General features: G+C 43.4%; 1 protein-coding gene across 1 annotated transcript in view; it reads left to right on the top strand.

Annotated features, from left to right (window-relative positions):
- Positions 1 to 24757, top strand: part of LOC141144264 (phosphatidylinositol 5-phosphate 4-kinase type-2 alpha) — a 196642-nt gene that overhangs the window by 158162 nt on the left and 13723 nt on the right. The window contains exons 4-6 of the mRNA XM_073629764.1: positions 7394 to 7546; positions 10925 to 11071; positions 15842 to 15880. Of these exons, the coding sequence (XP_073485865.1) occupies positions 7394 to 7546; positions 10925 to 11071; positions 15842 to 15880 (339 nt within the window). The remainder of the gene's footprint in view (positions 1 to 7393; positions 7547 to 10924; positions 11072 to 15841; positions 15881 to 24757) is intronic.

Raw genomic sequence — 24757 nt, 5'->3', positions numbered from 1 at the left:
TCCTTCTCCTCCCCCCCCCCCCCTCCATCTCTCCTTCTCCTCCCCCCCCCCCCCCTCCATCTCTCCTTCTCCTTCCCCCCCACCTCCATCTCTCCTTCTCCTTCCCCCCCACCTCCATCTCTCCTCCCCCCACCTCCATCTCTCTTCTCCTTCCCCCACCTCCATCTCTCTTCTCCTTCCCCCACCTCCATCTCTCTTCTCCTTCCCCCACCTCCATCTCTCTTCCTCTTCTCCCCACCTCCATCTCTCTTTCCCTTCCTTTCTTTTCCTTCCTTTCTTTTCCCTTCCTTTCCCTTGCTTTCCCCTCCTTCCTCTCTCCCTTGCTTTCCCCTCCTTCCTCTCTCCCTTGCTTTCCCCTCCTTCCTCCCTCCCTTGCTTGCTTTTTCTTTCTTTCTTCCCTTCCTTCGTTTCCCTCTTTCTTTTCCCTTCCCTTCCTTCCTTCCCCTTTCCCTTTCCCTTTCCCATCCCTTCCTTCCTTCCTTCCTTTCCCTTCCTTCCTTCCTTTCCCTTCCTTCCTTCCTTCCTTCCTTCCTTCCTTCCTTCCTTCCTTCCTTCCTTCCTTCCTTCCTTTCCCTTCCTTCCTTCCTTTCCCTTCCTTCCTTTCTTTCCCTTCCTTCCTTTCTTTCCCTTCCCTCCCTTCCTTCCCCTTCCTTCCTTTTCCTTCCTTCCTCTTCCTTCCTTCCTTCCTTCCTTCCTTCCTTCCTTCTTTCCTTTCCTTTTCCTTTCCTTTTCCTTTCCTTTTCCTTTCCTTTCCCTTCCCTTCCTTCCATTTTTTAAGGAGAAACAAAATTGAGCGGTTTTATTTTTCTAACATTTCTGTGAAAATTGGGACTTTTGGGAAAAATCACCAGTGAGCTTTAAATGGCTGCTGTGGGTTACAGAAGCTTCTTTCAACTATCTCCAAACTTTTCTTCCACCAGCCATATACTGTCATTAATTTGTACAGGCATCTATAAGCAGCAGCTCTGGGGTGATGAGATATGTTTGTATTTTACATTACATGGCCCAACACACCCATGTGCAGTGTGCATGAGTGCAAAGACATAGGCATGCCGCTTGATTCCCTCCTAATGGGCACTCACCAGGTGCTGTATCCACTTTTTCCCTCGGTGGTGCCCATCGTCCTATTTATACTGCGGGCTTTGACTCATCACTCCTAAAGAAGATTGTGCTCTATTTTTATCAAGACACAAAAGATTCTAGTTTGATATGCATCAATAGCTCCTGAATGATTCAGAGTATAGAATGGCGCGCTGTAAGTATTGTTTGTCTCCACTTTGCAGAAAATCTCTCATTATTCCTGTACACAGATTAGAGTGGAGGGCCCGTGGTTACTCAGCATGGACTGGTGATTAATGAAGGGAAGGCTGTGACATGCTTAGTGAGGATGAGAGTCAGCATGACGATGGTATCAGAGATCTCTTTCTCTATCAGGGAACCACCATGATGTTTTATGTTGGTGTACTTGTAGGAAATGCCAAATTGTAAGTAAACGGATTTGGACAGTGGACGCACCCAGATACCACCCACTGCAAATCCATACAGATGCTGGAAATTTAATTTTAAATTGCAGCAGTGGATTTTGGTAATCAAATTGTATCTAAAGCCAGAACTTTTGTATGCTTTAGAATGGTTAGATCCTTTGTTAGGGTTTATTTATTTTTATTATTTTGCTATCCATTTTTTGCTAAATAAGTTGTGGGGTATGGGGATGGAGTGTTTAGTTGAATCCACCCCTAGAAGGTACTGTCCCCATTATATAACTGGACAGAAACCATAGGATTGGATGGGACTTTAAATGTATGTTCTATCTAGGGTATAGGCTTACCAGATTGGGTGGACACATGTACCATACAGCACATGGGTCAAATGGGCATGATGAGGACTCGGCCTCAATGTAGTGGTCTGTAAGTGAAGCATTGGATGGAAAGTGGACCTCAAGGGTAGATGATGGATTATCGTGTTTCAGACGAACGAACTCCAAAGCATACATTTCATTTCATTCCATTGGCATTGAACACAAAAGACAAATGGATCCACATACCGTAAGATCTTTTATTTAAAAAAAAAAGAGGGGTTCACACTTGCAGCAATGTAGATAAAAACAAGCTTGTTCTTTAAAAGTGAAGGGCGATTGCCACGAACGCCACCCAACGTGTTTCGTCCTAACGGACATCATTGGGGGTGATGTCTGTTAGGACAAAATACGTTGGTGACCTTCGTTTGACCAATATGCTGTATGGTACATGTGTCCACCCCATCTGGTAAGCGTGCCAACCTTACTCTTTTTGACTGCACTTCGTGATCAAGCACTTTCTTCAATATTTGTCACCTTAGAGTTTACACTTGTGTTGATGTTTATTCACACCCTCATGGTATATTCAATCAAGATGGACTGACAAGTTATGTTATTTTTGTTTACACCATTTGTCTTAGTGGTGTATTTAAAAAAAAAATTCACATTTTTAACGTTTTCTTAATTTTTGAGCGCTACACTATTATTGTTATATCTGTTTTACTTTGTGTCTAGTGGAGTGTTGGCTGCTCACACATTTTTCTATGCTCAATTTTTTTCTTTTGTTTATCCATCTATTAACCACTTGCCGACTGCTGCACGCCGATATACATCAGCACAATGGCAACGGTGGGCAAATGGGCGTACCTGTACATCCCCTTTAATTGGCGGGGCTGGCGGGAACGCACATGCACCGCCGGAGGCCGCGTACAGCGTCTTCCGGTGATCGTGTCACGGAGCCGCAGAACGGGGAAGTGTTAGAGCTGCATGATTCTGGCTAAAATGAGAATCACATTTTTTTTGCTTAGAAGATAGATCATGATTCTCTCACGATTCTCGCGGCGTAACTTCATCTTTCACATTAAAATAAAAAAATTGGGCCAACTCTAAGACAGACATCCTATATATGGCTGTTACATGTGTGAATGTTTTTAACATAAAGTTTTATTTCATATCAAAACTGTTAAAAACGTACATTTTTTTTTTTAAATACCTTATGAGTTGGTGTTTAATATACCCTAGAACGTACATTTAAAGTCTCATCCAATCCTATGGTTTCTGTACATATCTATTTTTTTTTGTGGTGACCATTGTCTCCAAGTAAAGTTGAGGTAAAACACAACATTCGGAGTTGTCACCACCAGAACAGGGCTAAGTGGACAGTGCAATGGGGACACTTGTTCCAGTGACAGCTGTCTAAAATGGGGCATTTCACTTACTTTAGAAGGATTTCCTTTCACTTTCTGTTTACAAGACCTGGGGAATTTGTTCCAATGGGACACCAATGATGAAAAAAATCTCAGTTTTAACCCTTTCCTACACTGAACATAATTTTAGCACATTATGGCAAACCTACCTGTCAAACAAAGCCCTCCAGCGCTGCACTGTCTGTGCTCCTAACTGATCCCGGGTGCTTCCATCTTCTCCTATTCTTCCTTCCGGGTTCGCTCTGTTCAGCCACACAAGGCCAGTCTGCAATGATGTCACTTCCAAGCATGCGCATGGGAGTCACCTCATCACAACACAGAGGGGCCCCATAAATTTTCTCTGACCTGTGCATGTGCAGCTCAGTATACATGACAGCTGACAGACAGGGAGAAGCATTTATGGCAGAAGAGATCACTAGTCTTCTATCATAAAAACCTTTTGATCGACCAATTCAACCGCCCTGTCAATTTTTTTTCTGCAAGTGATCATAGCCACTAGCTTTATTTATCTCATTCTGCTGGTCTGGAAAGCTCGGGAGGTGCATGCTGGGTAGCCAGCTGCACTGCATTCTGGAAGAAACTCCAAGTGGGCTTCAGATGCCCAAACTCAAGATGGTGGCTTACAGGCTCCAGAGGGGGCAATGGGTAACAATGCATATTTGCAAAGAAAGTAAATGAATACATATGCAGCATATGGCAATTTGCATTGCATAAGCTGTGACTATCACGGGGGTACTTTTTAAAAGAAAAAAAAAATGTAAAAAAAGTCTGGAGCTCTGCTTGTCCTGGAACTGGTACTAGTGTCCATAGAATTAAAGCTGTACATCATTTTTCTGATTGTTCTCCATGTAAAAAAGAAATTAAAAAACAAAAAAAGGGGGAGGGGGGGGGGGACAAAGGAGGAATCAAAGGGGTTGATTTACTAAAGGCGAATAGACTGTGCGCTTTGCAAAGTGCAGTTTCTCTCTCCAAGAGCAGTTGTTTCAGAGCTTAGTATATGAGCTCTGCTGACTTCCATCATCCAATCATGTGCAAGCAAAAATGTTTTTGGCATATTTATTGCATGTGATTGGGTATTCTTTGCAAAGTGAAGCTTTACCTCATTTACTAAGCTTTGGAGCAACTGCACTTTGCAAAGTTCACAGCCTATATGCATTTAGTAAATCAACCCTATAGTGTTCAGCAGGCGGAGCGGACATTGGACACTACCCAAAGTGCTGAATACCTGCAGTGGTCAGGGAGCAGTAAAGTGGCAGAGAACCCACAGAAAAGGCAAGTATAGATGCTGTGTTTTTTTTTGTTTGTTTTTGTTTTTGTTTTAATAAAGAATGCACTTAGTTTACAAGTGACACTTTAAGAATCTAGTGCAAGGGAAAGTTTATTCTAGAAGTTGAAGGAAGGGGACAGGAGGGTTTTGTGCTTCTAATGATATATAAATATCTACTGATTAGGAATATGGTGTGTTTTGTATGTTTTGTGGTAGTTTTTTTTTTTTTTTTTTTTTTTTTTTTCTTTTTTTTATAACAGTGGAGGATGTTTTGCCCCACCACATCGCCAAATTGCTGGACTACCTAATAGACTAATATTAAAGTTTAATGGTGACTTTCCAATGTAGTTCTCCTTTAATGCCAAATCAGCACAAGTGTTTCTAGTTTTTAGACTTCTCCCTTGTGCCTTGTACACTCCACTCAGGAATCATAAAGGCATTTTATATGTATTTACTTTATTCCGAGCCCCCATGACCCGTCTGTTTTCATGCCTGCTGGCAATGCTGTAGACAAGGTTTCTTTCATGTCTTACCAAGTCTAAAAAGGTGCTCACCTGCCACCTGGTGGACATGTAAGGGTTGACCAAGGCCTATCAGTCCCGGCTTCTAACCTGTCCCCCCGTCATTCCAGACCTTACATTGGCAGAGCACAGGAGGCTGATTGTGCTGCACTTAATGGTGTATGAATATTTATAGACTTGCTGATACAGCTGTATAAGTAGAACATATGTTAAGTACACACAATGCATTTACTTGGATAGAGTTAAATATAAACTAGTTTAAAGAGGAAGTAAACCCTGATGGGTTTTACTTCCTCTTTATTTCCCTGCAAAGGTAAAGCATAATGGGCTAGTATGCATCGCATACTAGCCCATTATGTGTCACTTAACTGAAAACGAAGCCTGCAATGTCCCCGCTGGCTGGAAGCATCCACCTTCACCCCTCTTCCTTACGGGGCCGCGAACTCCAGCTCCGTGACTGGCCCGAGTCACGTGACATCACTCCCACACATACATGCGGGAGCCGCCAGTCACGGCATGATCCCTTTAGAAAGGGCACGATCGTGATGATCGTGGTGATGACGTCGGCTCGCGTATATTGTACATGTCTCCTAAACCGTTTAGGTTTAGGAGATATTTCCCGCACCTACAGGTAAGCCTAAAGCCCCATACACACTATCAGATTTTCTGCTGATTTTTGTCTTCAGATTTACCAAAACCATGTAATGCAAGGGCCTGCCTGATTGCATACAAATTGAAACTCCTAAGGTTTGACCCCATATTATATGGTTTTGGTAAATCTTAAGACAAAAATCAGCAGAAAATCTGATAGTGTGTATGGGGCTTTAATATAGGCTTACCTGTAGGTAAAAGTGGTTGTATAGAGTTTACAACCACTTTAGGAGTGCTATATTCATTATCTGTACAACATCAAATGCCACTTTTGTTGTGTTTGTGAACACTCACGCTTGAAGTTTAGAATTAGAGGTGCACCAAATGGAAATTTTTGGTACCAAAACCCAAAAATGCAGGATGCACTTTGGCGAAAAACGAAAATGACAGTTTTTAAAAAATATGTATATGTAGTTTTGTATTATATTCAACTTTTTAATTTAATATTTTGAATTTTAATTAATATGAATTTGTCCGCCATTATCGGCACCTTTTCAGTGCAAGAAAAACTATGCATCCCTTTAAATTCTATGTATGTCTTCGCACTGGTCCATTGTGCTTCCATTGTGGTGTTAAAAATCCTGCTTGCTGCATTTTTGGTCAGTTAAAAAAAAAACACACCCTCATTGAAATGTATTGAACATGCAGCAAAAACGCATCAATAACGCACCTGTGTTAAGTTTTTTTTATGCGATTTTGAGTCCCATGACCTATTATCTGCAATTTTTTCCTCTTATCGGCAAAATGCTGATGACACCATTTTTGGACAATATGTTTTGGCCGCCAAAATTTCGGTGCATCTCTATTTAGAATGATTGCGAAGAGCTGAATATGAAAAAGCAGTAAATACAACATAAAAAGCTAGTTTATTGATGGAACAACTAACACCGTTTTACAGAAAATGTGCATCACAGTAAGTATACCTGTATGAATGTCGGACCTGTGCATGACTATTCTGTATTTGCTGCAATCCCAGACCAAATCATTAGTGACTGCAGTATTGTTTGTGAAATTGTTGGACACAAAGTCACAAATTTAAAAATTGTTTCAGTGTGTGTGTGTGTGTGTGTGTGTGTGTGTGTGTGTATATATATATATATATATATAATATATATATATATACATATATACACTAGTCACTAAAGCTGGCTATTGATGCATCAAAATCCGGAAAGATTCAGCAGGGACCATTCTAGAGGAGTCGATCTAATGATCAACTCCTCTCAAATGGGACTGTTTTAATTTAATTTGCTGCAGCGTTGATCAATGTATTCTGACAGCAGAGGAGTCCTGATGTCAGAATACAGTAGTGCAGTGGGGAAGATGCCCCCTTCCACTTCACTTGTGTGGTCTTGTTCTGACTAGCAGTTGAATTCTAGATACATAGGCTCTTTTTGTTTTGTTTTTTGTTTTTTTTTTATTGTTTGTAATTTGGGTGGTTTTTTTTTTTTTGTTTGTTTTTATTTATTTTTTGTGATTTTGTAACATTGTAAATGCACTGTGTACTTTTTAATTCCAAACTTTTTACTGTGCTATAAAAAGAAAAGAAAAGGGGTGCTTTTTCTGATTTATGTTGCATTATTTACTGACTGAGTACCTACAGACTAGAACAACAAAAAACATGATATTTGTGAAACATTTTTCCAGTAAGATGATTAAATGACTTTCATTTTCCCTTTTGAGTAGAAAATGTCTTTTCACTTACTATATCATGTGTTTGTCTCATTTTCAGAACTCCCTGACAAGATGCGCTCCTCTAGCCAATGACTCACAAGCACGCAGTGGTGCGCGCTTCCATACTTCCTGTGACAAGAGGTACATCATCAAAACCATTACAAGTGAAGATGTGGCAGAGATGCACAACATCCTGAAGAAGTACCACCAGGTAAAGGCGGCTGTCTTCCCTTAGAGCTTAAAAATACCCTAAAGCGGTGTCTACCCATCCATGACATCACTGCAAAAATGGCAGCTCCCCTTAGAAATGAGAAGGCAATGGAAAAACTGAATACAGAGTTCTATATGTGTTGTATTTTAAACCTCAACTCCAGGCGGCCCAACTTTTTATACTGTTTGTACATAGTGTGCAAGATTTAAGCCAACTATAGACAAATCAAAAAACAACCACATTTTAATCCATCTATGGGCAGACTGACATACTTTTTTTTTTTTTTTCATGAGATCATTGACGGCAGCTATAGCCACCAGCAGTGATCATTGTATTCTAACGGCAGGCAAACCTCCTGCTGTCAGAGTACAATAGCGCAGCAGAAGGGATTCAGTGTTGATGGGCAAAGCAAGGAATTTCCTTTCCTTACACCTGTGGTGAAAGGAAAGGAAATTTCATAATCTATAGCCAGCCTTATGCCATGTACACACGAGCGGAATGTCCGAGAGAAAAAGTCCGATGGGAGCTTTTCATCGTATATTCTGATCGTGTGTATGCCCCATCGGACTTTTTACGTCGAAAATTCTGACGGACCTAGAAAGAGAACATGTTCTAAATTTTTCTGACGGAACCAATTCCTATCAGAAAAACCGATCGTCTGTATGCTGTTCAGACGTAACAAAAACGACGCATGCTCTGAAGCAAGTACGAGATGGAAGCTATTGGCTACTGGCTATTGAACTTCTGTTTTCTAGTCCCGTCATATGTGTTGTACGTCACCACATTCTGGACGGTTAGAATTTGGTGTGACCGTGTGTATACAAGACAGCTTGAGCGAAGTTTATTCCAACGGCAAAACTGGTCGCGTGTACAGGGCATTAGACTAGACATACACAGAGCAAATTTCTTTCCTGCATCCACAATTCCCCCATCAACACAGACAGCGTTAATGTGGGAATCCCTCCTGCTGGGCCATTGTCTTCTCTGGGTGGGGGAAGCCGTCCCCGCTGGGAGAAGACAGTGGTTAATGCTAGCGGCTATAGCAGCCGCTAGCGATATTTGCAAACTAATCTGGCAAGCTAGTTGTACCCAAGTTGATTGATCAAGTTGGTACATTCAGCCTGCTTATTAACGGTTCAAATCTCGTCCGGTTCCTGCTAAACTGGCAGAGATGCGAACCGGCTGGCCTTAGAGACCAACAATGACAATAAAAATCTGACAGTGGCTCCAAGATGGAGATTTCCTGTCCAGACATTAGGTAGTGCGAAATTTCACATCAAAAGGTGGCAAAACCACTATTTTAGTAGAGTGGGGAAGGATTGGAACGTCTGATGTTTTAATTGCTGCCCTGGCCTTACTGTCCCAGTGACAACCCCCACCTCCATTGTAAGGGCATCACAGAAGTTTAAGAAAATCTCTACAGCGGGCAGCAATGAAATCAAGACAGAAAATTGTAAGCGCTTTATCCAAAACCAAAAAATTAAATAAAATGGGCTGTTGATAGGCTTTGCCATTCAAGGCAAAGTGACAGGGTCTCCTGATAGCGGACCACGTCCACCCAGTCATGTATACTGTACTTACCCAGCTATGCTTCCCTGCTGCAGCATCCCAGCCTTTCCAGGCTCCTTTGTTGGCTGGTGTTGGAGCTTGGACAAAGGAATGACGACATGGCGCTCCTCCATGCAACAGTGTTTGGGACTGGTGATTGGTCGCTCAGGCCTGAGCACTGTCTTGTGGCAAAGGTCACTTGCTCCCCATACCTGGAAGTCCCACTCCTTTTAAAGCCCAACTCTGGGAAAAATTAAAATGAATTACTCATTTTGTCTAGAGGAGAGGAAAAACACACTTATTTTCTTGATCCCCCTCTTCTTTGGCAAATTGGGCTCCTCTGCAATCCAGCGGTAGACTATCCCTTGGTGTCAAAACTCCCAGTGCATTACTATGGGCCCTGTTTTGGTCTTGGTTATGTAAGGACCCTAGACTAGTTGGGGAGAAGACACTGCGGGGATGGGTCTAGCAGAGGGGAGAAGCAAAGGATCAGGTTATGTAATCTTCTTTTACTGTTCCCCTGGACCTAAACAAGCAATTAACTTTTACAGTGCTGGCGCAGCTTAGTGCAAAGGCTAATATTTTAGTTGCCTGGAGTCGCCATTTAACAAAGTCTTCGGTAGTGTTGGCAGTGAAGGAGCATAGCTGGTAGGTATGCCTGCCTGGGCTGAGTGGGCTATGGGCAGGCACTGTCACTTTCCCCCTACGTTACCTTTCAGGGAAGTCAAATTTATTCGAGAACTTTGCTCAACCTTATGGATTAATAGGTGGTTTTGGGATTTCATGTGAACATCACTTGCATTTTAGGCCTCCAACTTTCAGCACATTCATATAGCTATTGTTACCTGCATTTTGAGATTACTGGGAAGCATCGTTAGCTCAGCCATTTGTTAAATGGACTCGGTTGAAGCTCTTGAATTATTAATACACATTAAACCAAATTATAGATTGAAACCAGCTAAGCTTGTTGTGTGCTGTGGAAACTTGGAGGCTCTTTAATAAGCTCTCGGAGCCCCGCTGAGCGCATTTAGGATGGAAAATGTGCTGATTCTATCATCTGTGGGCTCATCTGCTGTCTTCCGCTCAAAGAGGAAATAGGCCAGCACATAACCACACTCCATTGATCAGATTAGTTTGAACAACACGTGTTTTATGTGAGCTCAGTTGTCCCCTATACGCAATATTTAACCTCTTTTTTTTTTTTTTTTTTTTTTTTTGTGACGGGGGGGGCGGGGGTTGTATTTGCCTTTGGGACCTGTATAGTTACATTTGGAAGGCTTTCAAGTGAATCCAAACCCAATAACAGAAGTTTAACATATCAACTTACCGGTCATTAGAGGTGATGGTTGGATTTGTTTCCCATTTCTAGGCTAAAAACATTTTCAGCAAATACAGAAAATAGCCGCTGATCTTTCCGGAGATGCTATGTCCTTGTCACTTCCTGTGAGCCCAAGCTCTCGTGCACATGGGACGTTTTTTTTTTTTTTTTCCTTGCCTAGATGCCTTTGTTCCTGGTAGAAAAAAAAAGCAGTTTAAAAACTGTGCCTAATGTCACATTTTGCACACGTGTTTAGGCGCATCAAGCTTTTGGGCGTTCATGGATTCCATTGGCCCAAATTTGTTTATTCTGCCCATTGGCATGAATGCTCAAGTGCTACGTGCACCTACAATTTAGACACGTTTACACGCATTTTAAGCCCAAGTTTTTCCTGTACTGTGTATCTAGCAGTTTTCTATTGTGCAATCCACCATTTTTCTGAATATTGTGCCAGACCCCAAACAATGTTTTATAATTGAATGCATTTTATCTCCTGCTTTCTTTCTTTGCAGTTCATTGTGGAGTGTCATGGGAACACGCTTCTCCCTCAGTTCCTGGGCATGTACCGGTTAAATGTAGATGGAGTAGAGACGTACATGATAGTCACAAGGAACGTCTTTAGTCACCGTCTATCTGTGTATAGGAAATACGACTTGAAGGTAGCGACATTTTACATAATTGAGATAATGAAGTGTCCTTGTGCCTTTGTCTTTTATACTGTTCGAATTACAGGGAATTCTAATAGTTGGATTAGCAAAAGCTATAAGACACATTTAATAATCTATATGATTTAAAGTGCCCATGTTTGATGAAAATGTTCAAGCTGAGAAGTCTGTCAAAGCACGGCCTCCTTGTGGTCCCAGCAAGTACATCATTTTAACCTCAAATCAAATTTGGTGCAGTCTGGGGGCCCCATGGTTCCTGAGCACTTACCTCTCCATAGAGGACTTGGCTTCTACCATACTGAAAATCAATGTAGACCTGTACATTTTTAAGCTGAGCTGGATGAAGAAGTTGTCATGTAGGATTTTTTCCATAAATGGCATCTTCATAGTAATGCTTTACCTTTTGCTGGCCTCGGTGTCTGCTCATGTATTGGCTCCTGCCAAGCTGCCTGGCTGCAGAGTGGTACTGCAAGTGCTGATCTGGAGCAATCTGCAAATATAATATTGCTGTGGATGAGAGATGGAGGCGTGTCTGTGATTACACCGTTCTAACCAATAAGGGCTTCTAAACCGTAGTCATATATTCTCTGGATGCCCTCCAAGGGGGTACCAAAAGACTCTTACACTAGATGGAATTAAACTGTACCTAAACCCAGCAACAAAACATTCTATATTGCAGCTTACCAGTTCTTATCCTGGAAAAAAAAAGAAACCAAATGGAGCCACCACCTTTAAGTGCATTTTCTACAAGTACAGCAAAATGCCTCTTGATCCTGACAGAATTTTGTGTCCTTGTGATTTCCTGTGCACTGAACTGAACTCTCTAACAAGATTATCAGCTTTCTCAGTTCTCTTCTGTGAACAACAGATCATCTCCCTCTATGGTATGGAGATGAAGTGTTCTGGATGTCCTAGGACAGGGCTCTCCAAACCGTACAAGAGCCAAATTGTATATTTTACAAATATCCTCAGGCTGAAAAAAAAAAATTGGTTTTATAAATAAATTTAAAATAATTAAATAAAACCCTCTGTACATCCAGGAGTGCCCAGAAGAGTACCCCCTTGTATTCACCAGTGCCCAGCAGGGTCCTTCCTTATGACTAAGGCCTTATAGCCTGAAACGCGTCAACTGACTAATGCCCCGTACACACGGTCGGATTTTCCGACGGAAAATGTGTGATAGGACCTTGTTGTCGGAAATTCCGACCGTGTGTAGGCTCCATCACACATTTTCCATCGGATTTTCCGACACACAAAGTTTGAGAGCAGGCTATAAAATTTTGTGATCGTGTGTACACAAATCCGACGGACAAAGTGCCACGCATGCTCAGAATAAATAGAGATGAAAGCTATTGGCCACTGCCCCGTTTATAGTCCCAACATACTTGTTTTACGTCCCCGCGTTTAGAATGATCGGATTTTCCGACAACTTTGTGTGACCGTGTGTATGCAAGACAAGTTTGAGCCAACATCCGTCGGAAAAAATCCTAGGATTTTGTTGTCGGAATGTCCGAACAAAGTCCGACCGTGTGTACGAGGCATTAAACTGCGTTTGTTCACTGTGGCTAATCAATAAAATTAAGAAATTTTAAGAGCAACAACCGGAGTGCAGGTCATTTTTTTTCTACGTCCTTCCTTATACCCAGGGGTGCCCATTAGAGTATCCCCTTGCATTCAGATGTGCTTAGCACAGTAAGCCCTTACATCCAGGAGTGACCAGCAGAGTTTCCTCTTGTAACAGGAGTGCTAGGAGTCACCCATACATCCTGAAGTGCCCAGCAGAATTCCCTCTTACATCCTGAAGTGCCCTGCAGAGTCCCTCCTTACCTCCAGGAGTGCCTGACTGGCTGGCAGGGCTGCCGCCAGCATAAAACTCCTTAGGCAGCCAACTTAATGCACCAGGATAGAGGGGGATGGAAAAATCCTAATCCCCGGCCATTTGCTAGGGATTCAGATTTTTAAGCCCTTCCCACTGCCTGTACACACCAGTGTTCCTGACCATCTGATCGCCTCTGATTGGCTATCACAGTGATCAGTCATTGTGCAGCCCGCCCATGTGTTTTGTTTTTTTTTTTCTCTCCTCTGAATGCAGAGAAAGATACATTGCATCTTTCTCTCCTTGCCAAGGGAGAAAGATGTAAACAGAAGTGTAAGTGTAAAATAAAAATAAATAAATAAAATGTTAAAAAAATAAAGAAAGAAAAAATAGCTAGATCAGAGCTTGCTCTAGGGCAGCAAAATGCACCTTTACCTGTGTAGACAAAAATCTTTGCACCTGCCCTGCTGGCTGGCAGTGGATGTGCTGGTCCTTGTATTGTGATACACAGACCGGCGCATACGCTGCCAGCCAGCTGGGGCTCAAATAAACATAGTATAAGGAGTGAAGATTGGAACCTTAGAACAGGTGCTGATGCCAGTGTGTTAATGGCAGGATCATCATAATAAAAAAAAATTCTGAAAAACAAAAACAAAGCTAGTGTATCTAATACAATGACTGGTTAAGCTGCAATATAAAACATTAGCGTTCATTGGGTTTAGATGAGCTTCAAAATGGATGATGTGATTTTGTTTTTTGCTTTTTTTAAATAAATTTATAGCCGCACAAATTGGTGTTCTGGCTGGACGCTTTAAAATAAGAGCCGCTCACAAAACATATCATTAAAAAATATACAGCCTGCTTAGAGGAAAAAAACTTTATATAGACACTAGGGTTGCACCGATACTCAGTATCGGCACCGATACTGATACTAGTATTTGCAGGAATACTTGTACTTGTGCAAATGCTCCGATGCCTAGTCCGATACCTGGACACTCAGGGATGATTGGTGCGGCGGCAGGGGAAGTTATAATCACCGAACTTCCTGTGTGGCTTTCAATAAAGCAGCTGACAGCCGCTTCTTCTCCTCTCCACTCCGCAGCTTTCAGCTGCTTTATTGAAAGCCACACAGGAAGTTCGGTGATTATAACTTCCCCCACCACCCGCACTGATCATTCCTGAGTGTCCCCTGTATTCTCCATCTCCCCTGTGTCTGCTGTGCTCTTCCATGGGCTCCAGTCCCCCTCTATGTGCTCCTCTGGTCCCATCCCCCTTCGTGTGCTCTTCCGGTCGTCCCGTCCCCCCTGTCGTCCTCCGCCGATCTTTCAGGATGGAGAGCAGAGGAAGGAGCCAGTAAATATGTAATTTACCGACTCCTTCCTTTTCTGAATGCACAGTCCGTGATAATTCAGAGGAGCCTCGGTCTTCTGTCTTTTCATGTTCAGTGCAGCTGAGGCTGCTGAGAAAGGGACTGGGGAATCTCTATCCTCCATCCCTTTTCATGTCTCAAAAGGGAGATGTAATAAATATAAGTCAAATTGTCAAATAAAAAATAAAAAAAATACTGACACTGACTTCCACTTATCCCCCCCCCCCCCCCAAAAAAAAAATAGAAAGCATTGTGAAAAAAAAAAAAATGACTGACCGTTTACGCCTCATCAGTGCTGCATATTAGTGCCACTGTCACATGACATTAAAAAAAGTATTGGTAATTGGTATCTTGAAGTGCCATCGGGTCTTGAAGTGCTATCGGTGCAACCCTAATATACACTTTTGAAGGTGCTATACATCCTGTAAAAGACAGGGCCACTTTAAAGGACAGAGTACATTTCTGCTTTACTTAAAAAAAAAAAAAAAAAAAAAAAAAAAAAATTTTTGTCATGTATTTTACGACCATTTGTTGTTCCGTTACATATTTAGTAGCTGTCTGCAAATCAAATATATAAGTGATTGGTGACTGATGTGTTCCATAATAGAGGAAAAATCAAGTGTTTTCTCCTCAGCCAAAACTCGCTGTGCCATCAAGCCTGGAATTATATTGATTTGCCCCATTTCCAGTCTGGAACTGAATTCTATAAAATTACAGGAATTAGTGTAATCTTGCAATCAATAAAATGAACTCTGTTGTACTTTCAGAAACTTCTTTGAAAAGTAATTTTCTAAAGTCGCATTACAATGTACAGCTGTCCATACACAGGCAGACCAAGCTTTACTTCTGCAATCTGCAACAGATTGGCTTCTCGTTTTCCACAAGTAACCGAGAGACTTGTAAATCAAGTCTAAAGACACAGCCTATTGTCGGCAATACAACTGTTAAAATCGGTGCGACGCTGACTTTGTGGTGCCACACCGATTTGCAAAAAAGCTCCAGCCCGATTTTTAGTGATTTCAGATACAGCTTGCATGGACATCTTTGCATGGAATCACACACATGCCGGCCAAGTCGCACCTGAATTCGCACTGACATGCGGCTTTGAAATGCGATTTCAAGTAAAGTTGCATGATTTTAAAGCAGCATTTAGACCCCCTTTCACACTGAGGCGCTTTTCAGGCATTTTAGCTCTTAAAAATAGTGCCTATAAAGCACCTGAAAAATGCCTCTCATGCCTCCCCAATGTGAAAGCCCAAGTGCTTTTAGAAGTTCCCGAAGAAGCTCATAGATGTGAAACGCGTCAACCTCTTGGACATTTCAGCAAAGATAACTATGTATTGAAAGTAGATATAGCCTACATCGCCTGATAAGGCTTGTTCCCTTAGGGTTTTAACACTTTTTAATATTTGTAATAAAATATATAAATTTTTTTTTTTTACATTTTTTCTTTGTGTCTGTCCCTTTTTGGTACCAGTAATGTCCAACAACATATGGGTTCTTTTGACTTGTTTTAATATAAATGTTTCACTTGTCATGTATTTTATACATTTTATTAATTTTTTTTTTTTTTCCTTAGGGATCCACTGTGGCAAGAGAAGCAAGTGACAAAGAAAAGGTAAATCATTTATTTCAGTCTTTGGCCATGACAGCGCATAGGTATATACAGTATCTCACAAAAGTCAGTACACCCCACACATTTTTGTAAATATTTTATTATATCTTTCCATGTGACAACACTGAAGAAATGACACTTTGCTACAATGTAAAGTAGTGAGTGTACAGCTTGTATAACAGTGTAAATTTGCTTTCCCCCCCAAAATATTTCAACACACAGCCATTAATCTCTAAACCGCTTGCAACAAAAGTGTGGCCACCATTATTTTTCAGCACTGCCTTAACCCTTTTGGGCATGGAATTAGAGCTTCACAGGTTGCAAGTACATGTACATTAACAGTACATATTGGCATTCATGGTTCCCTCAATGAACTGTAGCTCCCCAGTGCCGGCAGCACTCTTGCAGCCCCAGAAAATGACACTCCCACCACCATGCTTGACTGTAGGCAAGACACACTTGTCTTTGTACTCCTCACCTGGTTGCCGCCACACACGATTGACACTATCTGAACCAAATAAGTTTATCTTGGCCTCACCAGACCACAGGACATGGTTCCAGTAATCCATGTCCTTAGTCTGTCTTCAGCAAACTGTTTGCAGGCTTTCTTGTGCATCATCTTTAGAAGAGGCTTCCTTCTGGGACGACAGCCATGCAGACCAATTTTATGCAGTGTGTGGCGTATGGTCTGAGCACTGACAGGATGACCCCCCACCCCTTCAACCTCTGCAGCAATGCTGGCAGCACTTTTTGCTAATTCTGTAATGGTAATCTATAATGTATCACTCGATGTGATTGTTACACATATAGTCACCGTCATTGGAAGCGTTAGTGCGGAGCCTAACCATAATGATGCACAGGTGGAGGACTTTCTACTTTCCTAATTTTAGGAAGGAGTTGGGTGATGAAGGCCCTACAGTGAGGGCAAAAAGTATTTGATCCCCTACTGATTTTGTACGTTTGCCCACTGACAAAGAAATGATCAGTCTATATTTTTAATGGTCGGTTTATTATAACAGCAAGAGACAGAATAACAACAAAAATATCCATAAAAAAGCATTTCAAAAATGTTATAAATTGATTTGCATTTTAATGAGTGAAATAAGCATTTGACCCCTTCGCAAAACATGACCCAAAACCCTTGTTGGCAATCACAGAGGTCAGACGTTTCTTGTAGTTGGCCACCAGGTTTACTCATATTTCAGGAGGGATTTTGTCCCACTCCTCTTTGCAGATCCTCTCCAAGTCATTAGGGTTTCAAGGCGTACATTTGGTAACTCAAACCTTTAGCTCCCGCCACATATTTTCTACGGGATTAAGGTCTGGAGACTGGCTAGGCCACTCCAGGACCTTGATGTGCTTCTTCTTGAGCCACTCCTTTGTTGCCTTGGCCGTGTGTTTAGGGCTATTGTCATGCTGGAATACACATCCATGCAGCTCTTAGCAGAAAAACACCCCCAAAGCATAATGTTTCCACCTCCCATGTTGGACGGTGGGGATTGTGTCCTTGGGATCATGGAGCCCCAGACTGAAAGAGATTGACAGTTATTTTGTGTTTCTTCCATTTGCGAATAATCGCTCCAGCTGTTGTCACCCTCTCACCAAGCTGCTTGGCAATGGTCTTGTAGCCCATTCCAGTCTTGTGTAGGTCTACAATCTTGTCCCTGACGTCCTTGGACAGCTCTTTGTTCTTGGCCATGGTGGAGAGATTGGAATCTGATTGATTTCTTCTGTGGACAGGTGTCTTTTATACAGGTAACAAGCTGAGATTAGGAGCACTCCCTTTAAGAGAGTGCTTCTTATATAATTTTGTTATCTGTATAGAAGACACCTGGGAGCCAGAAATCTTGCTGATTTAATAGGGGCTCAAATACTTATTTCACTCACTAAAATGCAAATCAATTTATAACTTTTTTGAAATGTGTTTTTCTGGGTATTTTTGTTGTTCTGTCTGTCGCTGTTTTAATAAACCGACCATTAAAATTATAGATTGATCATTTATTTGTCAGCGGGCAAACGTACAAAATCAGCAGGGGATCAAATACTCTTTTCCCTCACTGTATGGTTATGCCAGCGCAGACGAAGCGATCGTGATATATGATCATTAGTACACAGCTTTGAGAGCCGATCACGACTGTTCATGCAAAATTATTAGAAGGGGCTAACAAGAATGTTTTTCTCGTACAATACCAGAATTAACGAATTTCATTTAATCCGTAAACTGTTCATCCGCAAGAAATCGAAAGACCAAGACCATGGGTCTCCAAACTTTCTAAACAAGGGGTCAGTTTACTGCCCATCAGGCTTCAGGGGGGCCAGACTAAGACCATTGGGAGTAGAACAGGTCTTGACGTCAGTGGGAAAAAAATAATGCCCCATCGTTTGTTTTGGTGGGAGGAATTGTGCCCCATCATTGGTGTCATTGGGAGGAATTGGACCACATCGTTGGTGTCATTGGGAGAAATTTTGTCTCTTCATTGGCGTTGGGGGGGGGGGATTATGCTCTATTGTTGGTATTAATGGATGAAATAGTCCCCCAAGGGCCTGAATAAAAGCAAGCAAAGGGCCACAGTTTGCAGACCACTGACCAAGACCACGCATGCTCAGAAACAAAGGAATATAATACAATACAACACATTACATCACTTCCGAAATTGTATTCTGTCGTACAAAAATTTTCCTAGGATGCAAAAAAAAAAAAACTAACGATCATTCGTCAGATATTCTCATTGTGTGTACCAGGCTTTAGTGTCGCTACAGACTGAAATCCCTGCAATTTGAGGTTCTCTGCCTTTCTCATGTATTGGATGTTCACCCTATTTTCCTTGCCAAGCCATGAAATGAGGAATAAACTTCATATTTGGGAGACTTGTTATGGAAATGAGAGGAACTTCATTGCCCTTTTTGTATAGCACCGGTGCTCCCATTATGGCTTATGCACAGGTGTGCTGAAGGGCTCTGCCTGGGTACTGGTGGAACCCCTTCGGCACATCTATGCATGCACACAAAGACAGTAAAGTATTGGAGTTTCCATAATAGCCATCTTTATGCATGCACAGGGGTGTGTGCACATGCGCAGATATGCTGGAAAATCAATGTGCATAGATGTGCCACAGGGCTCAGTTGGGACCTGAAGCCCTGTGGCACATGTGCAGAATCCAGGCTGGGAGGGCACAATTGTCATTTTCAACTAGGCAAGAAATGCAGAAGTGCTGCTTTGCGGTACAAATAAAGCTACTTTCTCGAATCGTCTTCCAGGGCAGCATCCGAGAGATAGGCTCCTCCTCCCTAAAACAGGAAACACATTAGTCCACCATTATAAATTTCACACTCTTACCTGTGTGCCTCAGTTGTTTGTGTTTCCTCCGGACCCACAGGAGCTGCAAGAACGTTTGTTATTTTATTTTCACCTGTCTCTGTGCTTGTTGCAGGAGACCCCCTGCCAGCATCCCATACAGCCCAAGGGGCTTTGGGAGGGCGAGCAGGCGCAGCACTGGGCAACATTGCTCAAAGCCTGAGATTTCGCCCCTACTGAGGGGTCTGCAATCATCCCCCCAGGCTGCAGGAGGACTCTGTCATCCCCACCCCATGCCGCTGTTAGGCCTGTGTATGCTTCCGCAAGCACCCCCCTCTGGCTTTCCGCAGAATCTGGAGCCCGCCAGGGGGGATGGATACATGCATAGATGGGCGCCCCCCCCCCCCCCGCCGCCGCCGCCGCCGACCGCTGCCGAAAACCTCAGCAGCAGAGGGTCTAGCAGGGAGGGTTTTGCACCTTCTAAATTAGGTCCCTGGTGGCTGCGGCTGTCCCCCCAAACGAATCCACCGCTCTCCGGGCGGCGCAGCAGCGTCCTCACCGCCACAGGCCGCTACAGGAAGTCGGGGGTGTACCAAGATGGCGCCGAGGAAGTTCCGCTTCCGGGTTGGCGGCCATTTTCCCGTAGTCTATCTACTGCGGAGATAGAGCAGGGACACCTAGGGGCGGGAAGTTTTAAAAAAAAAAAAAAAAAAAGAGAAAGAAAACAGAATACAAATAGCAAATTTGTTCAATGCTACCCTTCACTACCAGCACAGTTACTCTACAATACAGCGGCATGTGCAGGTGTGTCCACCAACCTGCACGGGGTCAGCCGGGGGCGGGGCCGGAGCTTATGCAGGAAGCAGATAAAAAGGCCTCTAAGCAGAGGATCCTGGTGGCTGATCATGTCTGACGCTTCCCCACCCTGCCCTGCAGATCCTGCAAATCAGGACAGCTCCAAGGTAAGCCAGAATATTCTTGAATTATCTCTGTCTTAACCTCTTTACTGCCTATCTACAGGCAGTTCCTTTGACCATCTAAACTCACGGGGTTTTTTTGTTCTCTATGCTCGCTTGCAGGCAAAGACCCCTGAGGAAAGGAAGGCTAAAGGCAAAACATGTGCCTCATGCAGCCACAGTCTTTCCCCAGATTGGAAAAAGCCCCTGTGTCAGAAATGCTTAGACAAAATGGTGGCAAAAGAATCACAGGGATTTTTGAAAGACCTGCTCAATTCTTTTAAGAAAGAAATTCAGAGCACCATGGCACCACTACGCTCAGCTATAGAGAAATTAGAAACGCCAGCAAGTGTCGCTCAGGCCAGTATCCCATCTACCAGCGGCAGAGAAAAAGCTTTTCATCCCCGCCACAATCAAACGCAGATACCCGTTTGCGGAAGCAGACACCAAAACCTGGGCTAAATGCCCCAAGGTGGATGCCTCTCTGGCAAAAATCACGAACAAATCGGACTTGGCTTTTGATGACGCAGGTACCCTCAGCGACCCCATGGACAAGAAAATAGAAGCTCTCCTGAAAAGGGCATGGGAAGCAGGGGCGGCAAACCTAAATCCGGCTATTGCTTCCACCTGCACAGCCCGAACCTTGCTAATCTGGCTAACCCAGCTGCAAGATCTATTGGAGAACGACACACCCAGGGAGGAACTAATTAAAACCATCCCCACACTAACTAGAGCGGCAGCTTTCTTGGCAGATGCTTCAGCAGAAACTGTCAGAATATCCTCTAGGACCACGGCACTACTAAACTCGGCCCGCAGAGCCCTGTGGTTAAAATCCTGGGGGGGGATGCACCTTCCAAGAACCGTTTATGTGGCATACCATTCACTGGAGACCTACTGTTTGGTCCCGAACTAGAAACAGTCCTGGATAGGACTGCAGCAAAAAATAAGGGAGTTCCCTCAAACCAAGAAGAGACAAGGGAAGGCGCCCTTTCGGCATTTCAAGAAATTCAATAAGCCAGGGGCAAAAAAGCACTGGGGTCAACAAAACAAGAAAGGCAAAGGTGAATTCATCCTCAAGCCTAATACCCAAAAGAACAAAAAACAATGACTGCCTTCAGGTGGGGGGCAGATTGGCGGCTTTCTCCCACCAATGGGAGGAGATAACAGAAAACAAATTCATACTGCGCACCATAGCGGACGGTTACGCAATAGAATTCTCCAACCGCCCCCCAACCAAATACTTAGCGACCATGCTACCCAAGGACAGCAATCAAGCAAAGGTGTTTCTAGAATCCCTACAGAAACTATTAGATCAGAAGGTGATTTGTCACGTTCCCCAAGAGGAGGAACAAAAGGGCTTCTACTCACACATCTTCGCAAAAAGAAAACCATCAGGCAAACTAAGGCTGATACTAAACCTCAAACCACTCAACCGAGGAATAAGATACAAGAGATTCAGAATGGAATCTATCTATTCAATCAGGAACATCCTACCGCAGGAGACATTCATGGCAACACTAGACTTACAGGATGCCTACCTACATGTCCCCATAAGGAAGGATCACCAAAAGTTTCTAAGGTTCGCAATCCAGGGGCCAGCAGCTACGCTGCACCTACAGTACACAGCTCTCCCCTTCGGAATCTCCTCAGCTCCAAGAATATTCTCAAAAATAATGGCGGAAGCGCTAAAAGGTCTAAGACAGGAGGGTATTGGAATAATACCATACTTAGACGACCTCCTGTTCTTTGCGGACTCAGCAGCAATCCTAGAAAACAACCTGCGCAAGAGTATGATCCATCTGCAAAACCTGGGATGGTTAATAAACGCAGAGAAATCGCAAATGATCCCAAGCCAGAGAGTAGTGTACCTGGGATACGTGCTGGACTCCAGACTGTCAAAAATTTTCCTAACAAAGGAAAAAGACGTAAAAATGACACAAGCAATTACGTCCCTGCTAAGGAACCATTCCACAACGATCAGGCACGGAATGTCCGTACTAGGACTGATGACGTCTTCCATTCCAGCCATCACCTGGGCACAAATTCACATGCGACCCTTACAGAACTACATTCTGTCCCAATGGGATGGCAGGCAAGCATCCCTAGAAAAATCCATTCCCGTCCCCGCCACAGTCAAACAAACACTCTACTGGTGGCTCAACCCACTTCGGGTCATCGAGGGGCGCAGATGGGCTCAAGTCAATCCAGTCAGCATCACCACCGATGCAAGCGCCCTAGGATGGGGAGCCCACATGGAAGGGCGGTTCTCGCAAGGGAAATGGACACCCAAATGGGCACAAGCCTCCTCAAACTTGAGAGAGCTGAAAGCTGTGGGGGAAGCGCTAAAAACCTTCAAGCCAGCATTACAGGGGAAGGATGTAAAGATACAATCAGACAACGCAACGACAGTCGCATACCTAAACAGACAAGGGGGCACAAAATCCCAAAAACTGATGAGACTGACACAATCTATCCTACTGTGGACAGAAGTGAACATAAGATCGATATCCGGTATTCATCTAAAAGGAACAGACAATACAGTGGCAGATTTCCTGAGCCGGAAAACGATAAAACACACGGAATGGTCGCTAAACCAAACAACCTTCACTCAAATCACCCAGAAGTGGGGAATACCCGAAGTAGACCTATTTGCTTCCAGGGCGAACGCAAAATCTCCGATATTTTTCTCCCTGGACCCTACAGATGGCAACAGCGGGGTGGATGCTTTCAACCAAAACTGGAAATGGCATCTGTGCTATGCATTCCCTCCAACTGCCATAATCCCAAAAGTAATCCAAAAAATCAAGGCAGAGAAAACAACAGTGATACTAATAGCACCACACTGGCCCCAGAGAGCATGGTTCAGTCATTTAAAAAATCTCAGCATACAACAGCTGACACTGACGGACCGCCCGGATCTACTGTCACAAGGCCCAGTCAACCATCCGAACCACAAAATCTTGAAGCTCTCGGCTTGGTTACTGAGAGGGTAAAACTCCAGAACAAAGGCCTGTCAGACAGAGTAATCAACACCATCTTAAACAGCAGAAAGCCGGTAACGAGAGCCATCTATGAGAAAATAAGGAAAAAATTTGTTTCTTGGTACGAAGACAGACCAATCTCCAACGGTGGGATAATTCCAATAGTTTTGGACTTCCTACAAGATGGTGCAGACAAAAACATATCACCAAGTACCCTGAAAGTACAAGTTGCAGCACTTTCCTCGGTCATGGATACTAGACTAGCGGAAGACCCGCTGATAAGACGATTCCTCATAGCTCTTAAAAGATCCAAACCAGCCAAATTGTACAAAACTCCCACCTGGGACATGGGCACAGTACTTAAGGGCCTTCTTTCCCCTCCGTTTGAACCTATCGAGGACAGCTCAGACAAAAACCTCACGTTAAAAACTGCGCTCCTTCTGGCCTTAGTATCCGCCAGAAGAGTGAGTGAGATCCAAGCTCTATCTTCAATAGAACCATACTGTCTAATACATCTGGACAAGATAATTCTCTCTCCAGATCCGGCCTTTCTACCCAAGGTCTCTTCTACATTTCACAGAACCCAAAACATCGTCATACCCTCACTTCCAACAACCATGGATAGTAGGAAAAGAAACATTTACAGCAAACTTGATGTAAGGAACACGCTCATAGCGTATCTCGAAAGAACAAAAGAATGGCGTAGAACGACCTCCCTCTTTATCCTCTATGCAGGAATCAACAGAGGGAAACAAGCTTCAAAAAGCACCATCAGCAGATGGATAAGGATGGCCATACAGATTACCTATAAGGCACAGAATCTCACTCCACCTAGTGAAATCAGAGCGCACTCAACTAGAGCCTGGGCAACCTCGGCCGCAGAGAAAGCAGGGGCAACTCCGGAGCAGATCTGCAGGGCAGCGACATGGTCGAGCTTCAGTACTTTCGCTAAGCACTACCGCATAGACCAGCTGTCTGACCAAGACCAAGCATTTGGTCGTAAAGTGCTCCAGTCTCTAACCCCACCCTAGTAAGTATTGCTTGATATATCCTCTCGGATGCTGCCCTGGAAGACGATTCGAGAAAACAGAGTTAGGTACCTGGTAACTCTTTTTCTAAGAAGTCTTCCAGGGCAGCACTAGTTCCCACCCTTGAAACAACAAAAACCAGGTACAGAGGGGGAGCTTGCAGCTTACAGGGAATTCCTTCGGTGCTTTAACATAACTGAGGCACACAGGTAAGAGTGTGAAATTTATAATGGTGGACTAATGTGTTTCCTGTTTTAGGGAGGAGGAGCCTATCTCTCGGATGCTGCCCTGGAAGACTTCTTAGAAAAAGAGTTACCAGGTACCTAACTCTGTTTTCACACTGCTCTGTTGCAAAAATGCGGTAAACTGCATATGCATGTTTGCAGCGTTTTTTACATGTTTTGCGGCTGTGAAAAAAAGGATATGTGACTGAAACTCACCAAAAACGCAACTGCGGTTGTGTTTTTGGCACGCTCTTCATTCATTTCAATGGTAAGGTGCATTTTTGGGGCTTTTTTTTTTTACCACACCAAAAATGCAGCTTGCAGGACTTTGAAAATCGCAACGGCTCCGCAACTGACCAGTATGAACAGCTTCATAGGATTTAATGGTCATGCATT

Source organism: Aquarana catesbeiana, linkage group LG05 (assembly GCF_042186555.1).
Source record: "Aquarana catesbeiana isolate 2022-GZ linkage group LG05, ASM4218655v1, whole genome shotgun sequence".
Taxonomy (NCBI): domain Eukaryota; kingdom Metazoa; phylum Chordata; class Amphibia; order Anura; family Ranidae; genus Aquarana; species Aquarana catesbeiana.
This window is presented reverse-complemented; position numbering and strand designations above follow the sequence as displayed.